Source organism: Condylura cristata, unplaced genomic scaffold (genome assembly GCF_000260355.1).
Source record: "Condylura cristata isolate star-nosed mole 26May11 unplaced genomic scaffold, ConCri1.0 scaffold00002, whole genome shotgun sequence".
Classification (NCBI taxonomy): domain Eukaryota; kingdom Metazoa; phylum Chordata; class Mammalia; order Eulipotyphla; family Talpidae; genus Condylura; species Condylura cristata.
Window position 1 is genome coordinate 70,899,526 of NW_004567103.1, and position 15,330 is coordinate 70,914,855.

The 15,330-nt window shown below is 34.7% G+C and overlaps 1 protein-coding gene across 1 annotated transcript in view; it reads right to left on the reverse strand.

Annotated features, from left to right (window-relative positions):
• SPOPL (speckle-type POZ protein-like) overlaps window positions 1-15,330 on the reverse strand; it is a 43,596-nt gene that overhangs the window by 16,663 nt on the left and 11,603 nt on the right. The window contains exons 2-5 of the mRNA XM_004674684.2: window positions 6,882-7,018; window positions 6,020-6,141; window positions 5,656-5,807; window positions 3,832-3,959 (exon numbers count right to left, since the gene is read on the reverse strand). Of these exons, the coding sequence (XP_004674741.1) occupies window positions 3,832-3,959; window positions 5,656-5,807; window positions 6,020-6,141; window positions 6,882-6,959 (480 nt within the window). The 5' untranslated portion in view covers window positions 6,960-7,018. The remainder of the gene's footprint in view (window positions 1-3,831; window positions 3,960-5,655; window positions 5,808-6,019; window positions 6,142-6,881; window positions 7,019-15,330) is intronic.

A 15,330-nucleotide genomic window follows, 5' to 3' on the forward strand; every position in this document is an offset into this window, starting at 1 on the left:
AATTTTTTTTTTTGAAGATTTATTTATGTATACAGAATCTAGGAACAGGCCAGAGATGCAGGGGTGGTAAGAGGATTCACCAGAGACAAAGTGGGGAGCAGAACAGGCAGATCAACAAAGTACACTATTGAGGGGAGCAGTGGGTGGGCCAGGAAAGGTCTGCCCTGCCATTTGGATCACTTCCAGGGCGGGATCGAACTCATGCTGAAGTGGCTTTAGCTTCTTAGAGTTGTGCTTTAACCTGCTGCACCACCTAGGAGGGCCCTGTTTGTAAAATTTTATTGACTACAAAATGGGAAAATCTTTACTATTTATTACATAATATTTATTTGCTTATATAACCGGTGCTCTTGAAATTTCAAGATGGTAAGATTTATATCAGTTCAATTACTTGCATAAGGTATGCAGTGAAGTTGTATAAATATAACATTTTACCTCAGGAAAAGATTTCTTAAGTGCATCCTGTTACCTATTATCCTAACTCAAATTAATATGTAAAAAATATGAAAGAAAAAAAAAACAAATGGATCAAATAAAAGCCATTATCAGATAAGGATAGTCAAAATGCTGTATTTACACTTAGCATATATGATCATCTAATTCAGAAGGATTTATATTTTTGACAAACACATCTATATAGTATTATCATATTGACTACATGTTTTAACTAAGACATTATTAACACTTGATATGCCAAAGAGAATCTAAGGGCTTATGCAGCAGATATTAATGGTTTAATTAAAAGTTAGTATGAAGTGAATTTTGATGATTATTTTCTTGATACCTTTAATTAAGAAACTGGTAACATTCTGGTTCTTCATAGTAGATATTCACATGCATGTACATTATATTTAAAATAGATACATGTATTGAGAAATTCAGAAAAAAGGCTGAGATTCTTCCCTGAGGTTAAACTGTTCTTTTAAATCAAAACACACAATACTCAAAATTGATAGATACTACAAAAGCAGAATGCAGAATCAACTGACAACTCTTTTTCAAAATGGCTTTTGGTTCAACACTGAGAATATAATTTACTTGGATGGGAGAATATAATTTAGACTAAATATGGACATATGCTGACTCTAATCAACTGTGACTACTTCAGAAATAATAGGTCTCCCAAATATGAAGATGACTGCTAGCTCCAATTTTTAAAAATTTCAGTTCTCCAAATTAAGTATGTAAGCTGGGGATGTAGCTCTATAAATTTTGTTGAGTCAATGGCTCCATTGAAATTTCTTGTTTTCTTCTAGAACAGTGGTCCTTATAACCATCCTTTATGGAATTTGGATAAAAGAAATGAAATGTCAATCCTTCATTTTTCTATAAAGAGTTTTTTTAGAAAATAAAGCTCAACTTACAATCATTAACATAAGTATAGGGGAGGAGGGAAAGTATGTCCTTCAGAATGAATATAATTTAAAACTCATCATATATTCTAACTCTACATATGCTTTTTCCTGTATATCATAGAATTGCATGGTTTTGTAGATTTCAAGATTTTTAAAAATTGTTCAATTTCAAGACAAGTCATCTATAGTTTTCTTTTTTTCCTATTACCCCTTGATTATGATCTCTTGTATCACTTTGGAAAGAAGGGGCAGAGCTGCTTAAATGTCTAGAAATTTCTACCACTAGCTATTTAGTTCACAGTACTGAATTTGCAAGATTAAGCTATTTCTTGCACAAAAAGGGTAACGCCAAACTGCCTTACCTGTCTACAGCACCACTTGCAGGGGAGGGGGAGGAGGCAGTTCTTTAGGTAGGGCAGTGCAATGCTTCCTCCTCTTCTGCAAGCAGTGCTGGAGATGCTGTAGAAGGAAGGGCATCCATGAGAGGGGTGGAAGAGAAGGTGGAGGGCATGAGGAATGTTTGTTCAAAGTACTTTTTGCCCACCTATGCTAAATATGGTGCCCGGGGTGTAAACATCTACATTGGTAAAAAGTATACATTTCAGTATTCAAAACTGAATTTGATCAATGACAACTTAAAAACGTATGTCATGGTAGGTTCTACTTTTAGGCGATCACTTGCATGTATAATCTAACATGTGAATAAAAAGCATACTTTAATAAAATATATCAAAAACAGATCTTTATATCAGCCTTTGTTCTGAATTTATTAGTTGTCTGGGTTCTAACACAATATGCTTAGGAAAATATCTGTAAACAGTACTATAATTTATAAAAAAAAGAAATAATATCTGTACTAGCATTACAAAAATACTTCCAGTATAGTAGAGTTTCCTTAATTTGATTACATATCCCTTAAGGTTCTTTTAAATTCTAAGATCCCATAAAAAATTAACATGCTGAAATTTAAGCTTACTGCTAACATTCTGAAAGAGTCTATATTAAGGATGCTCAAGTTTTTAAATAGCATAAATCTAGTTATTTCAAATACTAGTTAAAGCATCTACTGGCAACACATGCTTTAGCATTTTTTCATCTCAGTTATTCAATGATAAACTCTGTTCAAGACACTTGTGGTATGTGCTTTATCAACCAAATAATTGTGTTCATAACAAATTCATCCTACAGTTCATTTAACTTGTCTAAGTGAAAATAAGATGCACTATATTTGCACCATGTAATCTCTAGGGCCATATTTCAATTATTCTTCTGACACAGCATAATGGCATACAATTAGTTTGCAATTTTACCCAAAATTATACTATTATTTTATAGATTAAAACCAAGTTAGAAGTTAAAAAGTCATTATGATTCTAAGTCACTCATTTATCTATAATAATCTGAAATATATTACTGTTTAATTTACTTGATCATAACCTTTTTAACTAACCATAATATAGTCTTCAAATTTACTCCAAAGACGGATCTTAAAAATTTGTATAGATGGCCCTCCCTGGTGGCGCAGCGGGTTAAAGCACTGCACTAAGAGGCTTAAGCCACTTCCGCATGAGTTTGATCCCTGCCTGCCCCGGAGGAGATCCACATGGCGTGGCAGACCTCTCCTGAACCACCCGCTGCTCCCCTCAGCAGTGTACTTCATCGATCTGCCTGTTCTGCTCCCCACTCTGTCTCTGGTGAAGCCTCTCACCCTCCGCATCTTTGGCCTTTACCCCAGTTCTGTATGCATAAATAAATAAATCTTTAAAAAAAAATTTTGTATAGATAAAACTATATAATGATGATAATGACAGAAGTGAATCTATACCTCAAATTAAAACAAATTGGAAGTAGAAAGTATGGATGGGGTAATGCTGAAATTTTCAAAACACAACACATTTAAAAAATATATAAATACCCCATAAGTTTGTCAACAAACATGGGCACATCTAAAATTTGAGATACTACTGCTTAGAATGCTAACTTGATTTGATTAAAAGAAGTGATCTGCTTGAACAAACAGAAGGCTTCTCAACCTTTTCCAGGCACTTTTACAACCAGTTAAATTCAGTTTCAAATCAATAAACTATTAACAATGCTTAATATCATCAATCTGAATATGACAGAAAATAGTGAACAACTATGCCAGTTATTTGCAATAAGAAAACATTTAAAATTTTTAATAAATATATACATATCCATAATCTTCCTAGAAGGAAGAAGTACTATGTGGTAATATAACTATATACAATTTATAGTTAGAGGCATGATAGAATTTTTTCACACTGCACTACTGATTTCTTAGTCTAATCAGCTTTAAGTAGTAAAATATTAACAGATGAAGCCTTCTCCATTAGTTAATATCAATTGTTCCATAGTAATTCCCTAACACCTCAGTATTCCTAACATGATTCTAGTTTATGTTTTTACTTCATCGCTAAAGAAATCTGAGTTTCTTGAAATAAAAAAATGTACCCACCTCACAAAATAATGTAAGCTTGTCATCTGGTAAAAGACCATTAGCTTCATCAAGCAAAAAATCCCTTCGGATGAATTTTTTAAAGCCCCAGTCCTTCCCTTGTACAAACCGATATGCTCTTTGGCTTTCTGGTGGAAAATAGAATATAAGTTTGAATGAAGCAAGTGTATAAAAACCATTTTTCTTAATGACAACACAGTTAAATAAAATGTACAGAAATAGAATTTAGCCAGGATAGCCATCCTAAATGTAAACATGTCTGTTCATAAATAAAATGTCTTTAGAGCTTTCTCAGGTAGAATCAGATCACTCCACAGCAGTATTCAAGTTTTGACCATTATCAATGAGCTTACTTTCAGATTTCAGGATCTCTAAATGGAAGAAAATTCGGAGAAAGAAGAGGTCTTTCTAGCAATTCAGGCACTTTAATAATGAAGTAGGGACCCTCCCTGGTGGCGCAGTGGGTTAAAGCACAGCACTAAGATGCTAAAGCCACTTTCACATGAGTTCGATCCTGCCTGCCTGGGAGGTGACCACATGGCGTGGCAGACCTCTCCTGACCCGCCTGCTGCTCCCCTCAGCAGTGTACTTCGTTGATCTGCCTGTTCTGCTCCCTGGTCTGTCTCTGGTGAATCCTCACCCTCCACATCTCTGGCCTCTACCCCAGTTCTGTATGAATAAATAAATAAATCTTTAAAAAAAAACAATGAAGTAGGACCAAAATTCCTTGGTATAGGAATACTATTCATTTACTATCAGAACATAACTAAATCCTGATACTTATCAGTAACTATTTCTCCCTTTAAAAATGGATGCTTTAAATCTCTGGCATCTGTTCAGTTTTGTTGGGATAGTCAGGTTTTATTAAACTAGGAAAAAACCATTTACTGGTTAAAAAAATAAAAAAGGTAAATAATGTCCCTCATTCCCACAGCTCTAAATATAATCCTCTCACTTGCAAGGGCAACTTTCATTGAAGTCCAAAGGATTTTAGTGAAATTTGTAAAATGTTAAATAAATGTTTGAAAACACTTAACAATACTACGGTACTTTGTTATACAACCGGACTAAGGTATTCTACTACCTTAAATGTTAGACAACATAAAAATACATGTGAAACTATATTACTTTGGCAGTAAAAGGTATTCTTTTAAAATATCTGTCTGGAGAAGGTTGTTTTATAACATTAATAGATTCTGTGATTCAGTTCTTAAAAAAACACTTAAATTTAACATGGCAGCTCACAATATTTTTTCTTATTCACTATGTATTTCCTACAACATCCTGCTATATAGCTTCAGGCTACATGGTTTCTGCTAGCAACCTATGAAAAGCTTAGACTGAATTCAACAGGCTCTGAGGCTGAGAATAAACAGATTCCCTTTCAGTCAGTATTTAGTCACTGCTCAAAACACTTCTAATAACAAAATACCAGGACAACCAAAATCTCTTTTCACACTGTCTTCAGTTTTTAGCTGGCATCAACAGCAAGGAAGAGGAGAAAAATATTTATTGAATATATTGTATATGCTAGACATTGAAAAAGGTACCTTCCCCAAATAGCAACTATTTTTCCAAATGCACAAGTATCATATTAGGGCATGAAAAAGTTGAGTTTTAACCTAATTTTACATATTTTAGAAAACCTAATATGTAGTAAAACAACTAAAGCTCTATCTTATCACTTAAAATTAAAGGCTGGCCAATGTTTTGGTAAGCAAATTTTAGTGGAAAAAAAAAAATCCAAGTTTGTCTAGGTAAAACTGGAAGCCAAAGTGTGGTGTTACACAGAAACTTCAATTAGTTTTCAAATAAGCCACTTACCCATTGCCTTTGTTTCTTCCCTTTTAGCATTCAAAAGGGAAAATTTGAATTTTGCTCGCACTTCACTTTTTGGGCAGCTGACTAAAAGCAAATATAATGACAAGTAGTCTTTACTTTCATCATCTAATCCCTTTGGGTTTACCCTCAGGCACCTGAAATAAAATAACAGACTTATGTGGAGGAATATACTTTAAACATTCAAAAGAGAATCAGTACTAAAATAATTTTCTAAATAATAAAAACAACATTCCAATCAATATTTCCTGGACTAATACCCAATTAGGACATTACCACAAAACCATATAGTCACCAAAGATAACATCAGAAAAAACAAAAACAAAACAAAACAAAACAAAAATCTTACCATTTCATTTTGTCACTGGGGCTAGATGAGAATGTTGAACTTTTTAACACTTCACCCATTTCCTCTCGACAAAAACTGAAGTTATTAATCGTCCACATGTAGGAAAATTTTACCACTTTAACCTGAGATTAAAAAAGTTAAGGACTTTTTAGGTTGTTAATCTGCTATATGTTAAACATATCAACACACTCTTTAAATACTATAATAATTATCCCAGAGTGCTTTACCATATATTCTTAAAATATTATAAAAATTTGGTATGTGGGCCCTCCCTGGTGGCACAATGGGTTAAAATACAGCATTATGAAGCTATCTGAAGCTACTGCACCATGAGTTTATTTCCTGGCCAGGGAGGTGACACACATGGCGTGGCAGACCTCTCCTAACCCGCCCTCCGCAGTGTATTTCAGTACATCTCATTGTTCTGTTCCTCACTCTGTCTCCGGTAAATCTTCTTACCCCTCACACCTCTCAACTGGACCCCAGTGCTTATATGTATAAATAATAAATCTTAAAAAATTAATATGTAGGGCCCTCCCTGGTGGCGCAGCGGGTTAAAGCACAGCACTGAGAATCTAAAGCCCCTTCCGCATGAGTTCGATTCCCTCCTGCCCCGGAAGGGACCACATGGCGTGGTAGACCTCTCCTGACCCGCCTGCTGCTCCCCTCAGCAGTGTACTTCGTCGATCTGCCTGTTCTGTTCCCCACTCTGTCTCTGGTGAACTGAACCTCTGGCCTATACCCCAGTTCTGTGTGCACAAATAAATAAATCTTTAAAAAAAAAAATTAATATGTAATAAAAATATAAGTTTGTTTCACGGATACAAAATAAGGTTTTTTTTTGTTTTTTAACAGCATGTACCTGTGTATAACACCAGCTTTCTGCTATAGGACCAGTAGACATTTCTCCAGGGAGGGGTGGGGTGGGCTCCCGAGACATTACCCCTTATTGGTAGTCTTCCACGATTTATGTGATATCCTACACAGCTGAGCACTTTACTACAAAGAAAAGAAGTTTTATTTACTGATCAAAAAGCTTAACTGAGCGAATAACAAGGAGAGAAGTATTTATGTTTCCCAAATTAGATTATGAGGGAATATATGAAGATTTAAGAAATGAAACCATAAACCTTCGTGGCATATAATACTTGAAAGCTAAACAAATTTAATTTATACTGATGAAATTGTCAATCCATTAAGACATAGCAATACAACAAATAATAAAAGCACTAACTTTTGTCAAGTAAAAATTAACAGCACCGAAAATAGTTTATGATAATATCTGAGAGATCAATATTATAAAATAACAACCAGCAAGAAGATCAATGATGAATGTAACAAGTGAACATAAAAATCCACCCACCAACAGCAGAATATATGTTCAGCACACAGAATATTCTCCAGTTAGACCATATGTTAGATCACAAAGCAAATCTCTAGTAAATTTATAAGACAGAAGTCATACAAAGTATCTTCTCTAATACAATGATATAAAACTAAAATAAAAGAAGAAAACTATATTTTGGCAAGTATATAAAAAAAATCATCTTTGTAATCAATGGGCAAAAGTCACAAGAAAAATTTAAAAATACTGAGACAAAATGAGAAAACATACCAAAATTTACAGGATGAAACAAAAGTAGCATTCAGAGAGATATGTGCAGAGTAAACATCTATAGTTATTAAAAAAAAAAAAGGAAGGCCCTCCCTGGTGGCGCAGCGGGTTAAAGCACTGCACTAAGAAGCTTAAGCCACTTATGCATGAGTTCGATCCCCGCCTGCCCGGGAGGAGATCCAAATGGCTCGGCAGACCTCTCCTGACCCGCCCACTGCTCCCCTCAGCAGTGTACTTCCTCTGATCCTCCTGTTCTGCTCCTCACTCTGTCCCTGGTGAATCCTTTCACCCTCCGCATCTCTGGCCTGTACCCCAGTTCTGTATAAATAAATAAATAAATCTTTAAAAAAAAAAAAGGAAAAACTCTTATCAATAAGCTATCTTTATACTGTAAAGAATCAGAAGAAAAACCCAAAGTTTATACAAAGAAAGAAGTAACAAAAATTAACGGGGACATAAGTGAAACAGAGAACAGAAGAACAAGTAAAAGAATTAAAACAGAAGTTGATTCTCTGAAAAGATCAATATTGACAAAGTATTTAGCTAGAATGATCAAAGAAAGTAGAGATTCAAAGACTAAAATCAGAAATGAAAGTGGAGATACTAATACAGACTCTAGAGAAATAAGAAGGGAATAGTATGCATTACCAACAAATTAGATAACTTAGAGTAATGTATGAAATTCTAAACATACTACCAAGCCTGACTGAACAAAAAGACCTATAACCAGTAGAGACTAAGTCATTAATTGAAAAAAGTTGTAGCATTATAGCTTGAAGAACTTAACAGATTTGTTTTATGGTGAAAATTATAAAGAACACTCACTTAAAATATATGGAAATGGTTATTGGGGCACAGAGCTAATGAAGAACATGTACTATTAGAACTGTTATAGTTAGTTATCATATTTAAACCAGGATATGTTCTTGCTCAATCCTTGCTGCTCAGAGGTTGGAAATTCCAAGCCAGATAGCAGACAAGACTACATGTCTTCTTTTCCCCCTAGGTCCCACTCAGGGATCTATCTTACTGGGAAGGGCAGGGAGTCAACACTTCTCATTCTGTTTTCTTTACACTAGAGTAGGAAAAGCTACCTATTTTGAAGCTAAGTTCCCAGGTGTTATGTGGCCAAAATTGGAATAGGTTTCCTTCTTTCATGTAGTCCCTGAGATTGGTTCCGCCTCGGGTGTGGTGCTGCTGGAACACAGAATGCCCTTGTTCCTACTTGTAAAGTTCCACACTGGGATAGCCAAGTCAAGAAGACCTGAGGTTAATATTCCTCTTCCTTTCCCCACCAACCAAGTGCTCAGCTTCTGTCACAGACAGAAATGCATCACTGTCCCCACTCCATACTTCAGAGACTTGGTTGAGTGATACTGCCTATAGAGAGGCACTTCAAAACAGTGCACTTCAAATTTCTTTCCCAGAAAAATACTGACTATTTCCAAAAGAATGGGCAAAGATGATCTGAAAACCACAGAGTAAAACTGATGAGAGTTGTGGAAGTTAACTAACAGGTGACTGGAGGTATCGCTGGGCACAGAAGATAAACTGTAGCCTGGTTTTGTTTGCCACAGAGAACAAGAAAGCAAGCCAGCCAGAAGGAACCTACCTGGTGTCAAAACAAATCTCAAGAGACTTAACCCTTCAAGGGAGCTTAAATTTTATTAATTTAATCTGTGGACCAACTGATTTCTCTGGGCACTGCTGAAAAATAAAATACTGCAATTAGCACTAGATTAGTGAACATTAATAGTTATATATGGTCAGGAAAGAGGCAAAGTACTGCCAAAACCTTGGTCATCCCAGGTTAACTATGGGAAAATGCAAGACTGTTTCCCTTGAGCAGTTAAACATTGTGTGCGTGGAATAAAAATAATAAGGGAATAAAGTGCAGAAAGAGAAAAATTAACTCCATTAAAAATCCTGGTAATGAGGCCCTCCCCGGTGTGCAGTGGGTTAAAACACAGCACTAAGAAGCTAAAAGCCACTTCCGCATAAGTTCAATTCTCGCCTTCCCTGGAGGTGACCACATGGCGTGGCAGACCTGCCCCACTGCTCCCCTCAGCAGTGTACTTTGTCGATCTGCCTGTTCTGCTCCCCACTCTGTCTCTGGTGAAGCCTCTCGTTGCCCAGAGCCTCTGGCCTGTACCCCAGATCTGTATGCACAAATAAATAAATCTTTAAAAAAAAAAAAAAAGAATTCACCCCTTTAAAAAAAAAAAAGCTGGGGAGGGGGAGAGGAAGGAAGGGAAATGCAAGGGACTATGGTGGTGGCACACGGGTGATTTGGTGATGGGAAACCTGTGGGGACTACAATCGAAATGGAAAAAAAGAAATGTGCAAAATGATGTAAAAATAAACTTTTGTAATAATTAAAAAATATATATATGATGTCAAAGAAAAAAAAAAAAGCTTCTTTGCACTGGACTGTGGTGATGGCACATGGGTGATTTGGTGATGGGAAAGCCAAGGGGATTGCAACTGAGATGGAAAAATGTACAAAAATACGTAAAAATAAACTATTATAAAATTAAAAAAAAAATGAAAGTCTGCTAGAATGCTTGGGGAAAAAAATAACTCGGTGTTTAAATAATAATTAACATGCACTCGAATGCAAAATCAGCTCCAAGAATTTCTACATTATATAATGTCCAGATTCAAATCAAAATTATAAAGATTGACATTTTAAGATCAACTCTTTCTATTTGGTAATTTTTTAAATGTCAATATACGTATGTTGGTGAAAGTTTCTAAACAAGCAAAGATTTAAAGTCCCTGCTTACTGCTGCCTCACTCTAGAGTAAGATTTTCCCTTAATAAAAAACAAAAATAAAAATCAATTCCTGTGTACATATATTATAACCCCCCCACAAATTACTGTACTTTTGTTGTTTTAATACAGTGATAATTTCAAATAAAGGATTAAAAATAAAAATCACTTAACATTACTCAATTTTCACATAATAAAGTCCTAACAATGGGGAAATGGGAAAAAAATCCTGGTGTATGTGCTCAGAGACCAGACTCTTTTTCTAATTATTTTAAGTTTCAGCCCATGTCACCTTTGGCACATCACTGAGTTTTAGCTATAGACAAGGTGTTGGGTGCAAAAATTACCAAATCTGGTCTAGTTCTACTCTAAGCTAATACGTCATTATCAGCAGTTAAGTGTTAAAACGGAAACTACAACTTATTTGACATCTCTGCATAATATCCTCATACTACAATTAACTTTAAAAATCAACTACAGATCACTCAAAACATGTTTTGTTCCCTATAGTATAGTGTATTAAGGGATCTTTGGAAACATTTTTAAAAATCATCATTTGCACACATTTACATATTACATATTCCTCAGCCAGCAGAATATTCATTATGACCAAGTTGCAAGGCCTTCTGAGTTCATTTTATTTGGAACTCATTCATTCACTTTTGCTTATTCCCTCACCAGTTTGATTTTTGTATTTTGGAGACATTTGTATTTGGGGAACTTACACTAAGGCAAGCCTTCTGCAAACAAAGAAAACAATCCTTGATCTCATAATTTAAAATAGACCTTAATGGTCCTCCACGTAAAATTTTCTGTAACTTCAACTAAATTTAAGAAAATAAACAAAACAATATAAATCTGTGAGTTTTTAGGCAAAAATGTAAAATAGCTAAAAGCAAATACTGTAAGCCAAATGTTTATGTGTATTTATATATTTTTAAGCAGAACAAGCATGGTAAAAGGAACAAGATACTCTTAACAAAGCACTGTGTTCAAGTTCATGATATCTAAAAGCAAATTTATTTGCACAATAGGTAGAGAAAGCATTGCAAATTTCAGCAATGACAAGACCAGAAAAATTAGAATTTACTTAAGTAAAATTTGTTTTCTGAAAAAATCTGTGAAACACCATGAAAATATACCCATTTTATAAACTTGATACAACTTAGAAAATTCTGATAATTAAATGAAGTTCTAACTTATATATTCCTTATACCTAATTCTAGGGAAGTTATCTTAAATAATGAAAGATAATTTAGCCTTCTCCCTATGTTAAGTAACAACAGTGTATTTTAGTTGTCCATTGGAAAACTTCCTTACCAACTTATGCCCTATACCATTCTCCTCAGTAAAATGAATTATCCCTAGCTACCTTTATCCCTAGCTACCCAAGAACTTTCATAATTAACCAAATGTACTGTAGTTATCAGCACCTAATCAATAAGAGTTAACTTCATACTCTAGAATCTTACATATATTATCTCACTTGATCTCTAACCAATCCTGGAAGAATAGTTGCTTGTATTTTGTGTATGTGTATGGTCAAACAGAGAAGCAATGACATTAAAGGTCGAAGAAAGAAAAAGGGAAGGGGAGTAGAAAGAATAGACAATTGGTAAGAAATTGCATCCAGGCATTTTCACTGAACATATTACAATTTTCTTGGCTTTCCCTGCTGGGACAAGGGTTAAAATCTCAGTACTATTGAGCTATCTTCAGGCACTGCAGCATGAGTTCAATCCCCAGGGTTAATCCATTTGGTTCAGCAGACCTCTCCTGTTCCTCTCACTGCTCCCCTCAGCAGTGTATTTCAGTAGATCTGCCTATTTTTGCTTCCCACTCAGTCTCTTGTGAATCTTCTCACCCACTCATCTCTGGCCTATACCCCAGTTCTTATATACATTAATAAAAATCAATCTTAAAAAAAGAAAATACTATGATTTCTCAGATTCATTAAAATTGCTAAACAACTTGATATTACTGTTTTTCCATCTTATATAACTACTGCTTAGCAAAGATATATTGACTGAATTCGAAGCCAACTACTGGAAAATAATTACATATTATTAGAATACACATAATTTATTGCCTCCTAAAAAATAATGTGCCAAACAGAATTTGGTGTTGTGGAATTATACAGGGACCACCATTGGAGTTAAGAATTTGTTTTCAAGATTAGATTCAAGTCCTGAAGCTGTGTGATTAATGTGGGCCTCAATTTTATTGTCTGTAAAATAGGAATAACATTATCTCAAATGGCTGGTGTATCGAATGAGAATGTATAGAAAACTCGGTAATAGTCTCTGGTATATAGAAAGAACTCAATAAATTAATGTGTCTTTAAGTATGAAAAATAAATTCAAAGATAGAACTAGTTTACAAAACAATAATGATCTCAAACTATGAAAGAGTTACATTTGTACAAATATGTTTTCTGAGGCTTTATTTTTGCCTTTTCAACCTTAACACTTGGCTTTATGGACTATCATCAGCTATTAATTCTTCTTCTCTCACAGTGCTTATTTTACAACTTCTATTTCCCTTTTAATGTAAATATGGAAGTATAGTTAGAAAAACCAGGTTGATGTTAAGATGTTTCTAAGAAATTTTGTAACCCTCAAGGAACTTTCTGGAGTAATGGAAATAATCTATATTCTTGACTGGGTTGTTGATACAAAGGTGGATATATTATATCATCTGTCAGAAATTAATTAAATGTATCCTTAAGATTTTTATACTAAGATGATGCAAATAAAAATAATTTTAAATGGATTTTTATGACTCTTAAACAAGTTACTTTTCTTCCCTAGCCCTTAGCTTTCTCATTCCTAGGAAGGTAGTAATTCCGCTCTCAGAAATTTTTAGTGATTATTAAGAATATAAAGTCTATAAAGAACTTAAAGTAGTGTCTGCAATTAGCTGCAAATTCTGGATCTAATAAATTAAACATAAACATAGACAGTTTTCAGCTTACTTAAATCCTAAAACATTCACTCAAAGATACTATGTTTTCATTCCTTCTACTTCTCCACCTGAGTAGATTTCCATTTAGAAAAATGAAAGCTTTTTGCCCTCCCCTTGTTTCTTTTGTTTTTTTTTTAATTTTAAAACAGAACCATAATAGAATTTTCACATCTCTCCTTTCATTCAGCAATGATCAAAAAGGTTTACCTTAAATCACCATAGACTTGTTTACCCATTTTGTCCAATATTAACCTGGTACAATCCCTTCTTCAGTAACCTGAATATACAATGAAAATAATAACCAGCTTTCTAAGATTAGAGTTGTAATAATTGCTGAAAAGTCTGAAAGATATGCACCAATTTTGCAAAATCCTCTTGTCAACTTCTAAAAATTAAAGTTTGTCTTTCAACATCCTAACCTTAGCAATCCATCCATCAAGAAACTATCATCCACTAATTCATTTCCTGCTATTATCCCTTTAAGTACAAATACAGCTTATGAAAATTGGGGTAATTAATTCCATATCTTGAAAACACAAATGTGTTAACGAAACAGTTTCTTTTACTAGTTTCCAAATCATATTTTTAAATTGTGTAAGAAATGCTCTTTGTTCTAGTTCTGCAGGACATTGGAATAATCACATTCACCTAGCATTTACTGAACAAACATTAATTAAGTACTTAAACAAATCAGATACCGGAGAAACAAAAATGGCAAAGATAAGGGCAGAGAGGTAAATAACCAACAAAAATAAAGTAGTGGCCCTCCCTGGTGGCGCAGTGGGTTAAAGCACAGCACTGAGAAACCAAAACCACTTCTGCATGAGTTCGATTCCCGCCTGCCCCGGAGGTGACCACATGGTGTGGCAGACCTCTCCTGACCCGCCCGCTGCTCCCCTCAGCAGTGTACTTCATTGATTTGCCTGTTCTGTTCCCCACTCTGTCTCTGGTGAAGCCTCTCGCCGCCCCTGAGCCTCTGGCCTGTACTGTATGCACAAATAAATAAATCTTTAAAAAAAAAATAGATAAAGTAGAATTGCTAACATAGTAATCTTTCTCATACCTGTGAAGGATCAATAAGTAGGGTCCTTTTGATTTACCACTGTTGTTTTTCCATCCTCTTACCAAAATTTTTGGCAGCTCCATGAACTGAATGTTCTATTCTCTTGCCCTATTTTCCTTTGCTACCATCTACTCATCTTTCTTCTAGTTAGGCTCCTTTGGAGGCCTTCAGCAATTTTTCTCCATCGTCGTCTTCATTATTTCTGTCATTATCTTGAATTATTTCACTCCTGTAGTCTTCCCACCTAACATGATCAAAGCTGCTTGAACCTTGACTGATCTCACCTATTTAACATTTTAGCAACCTTTTCAAAAATTCTGACTTGGAAGTTACTATTTAGGATATCCTGACCAATCATGAAAATAAACCTCAATTTTTAACTAATTCCTTTTTTTCCATCAATTTAATCCCCCAATACCTCTTACTAGCAATACAACAATGAGTCCTCCCATTCATCTTAAGTCACTATCACATTAAATGGCTTTACTTCCTTCCCTATCAAACTCAAAACCCACAATGCATCATTTCAAACAATTCAGCAATTATGCTTAGAATTTACTCTTTTTTTTTTTCCCCCATAACCATCCTGTGAACCTTCCACTCCATATCCATGCATCAACCCACTGTTTGTTCCTTTATTTGGGTTTCTGAGCAGTAATGTAGAAAGTCTTTAAAAAGTGAAACAGCAGGGCCCTCCCTGGTGGCCTTCCCTATCAAACTCAAAACCCACAATGCATCATTTCAAACAATTCAGCAATTATGCTTAGAATTTACTCTTTTTTTTTTTCCCCCATAACCATCGAATCTTACATATATTATCTCACTTGATCTCTAACCAATCCTGGAAGAATAGTTGCTTGTATTTTGTGTATGTGTATGGTCAAACAGAGAAGCAA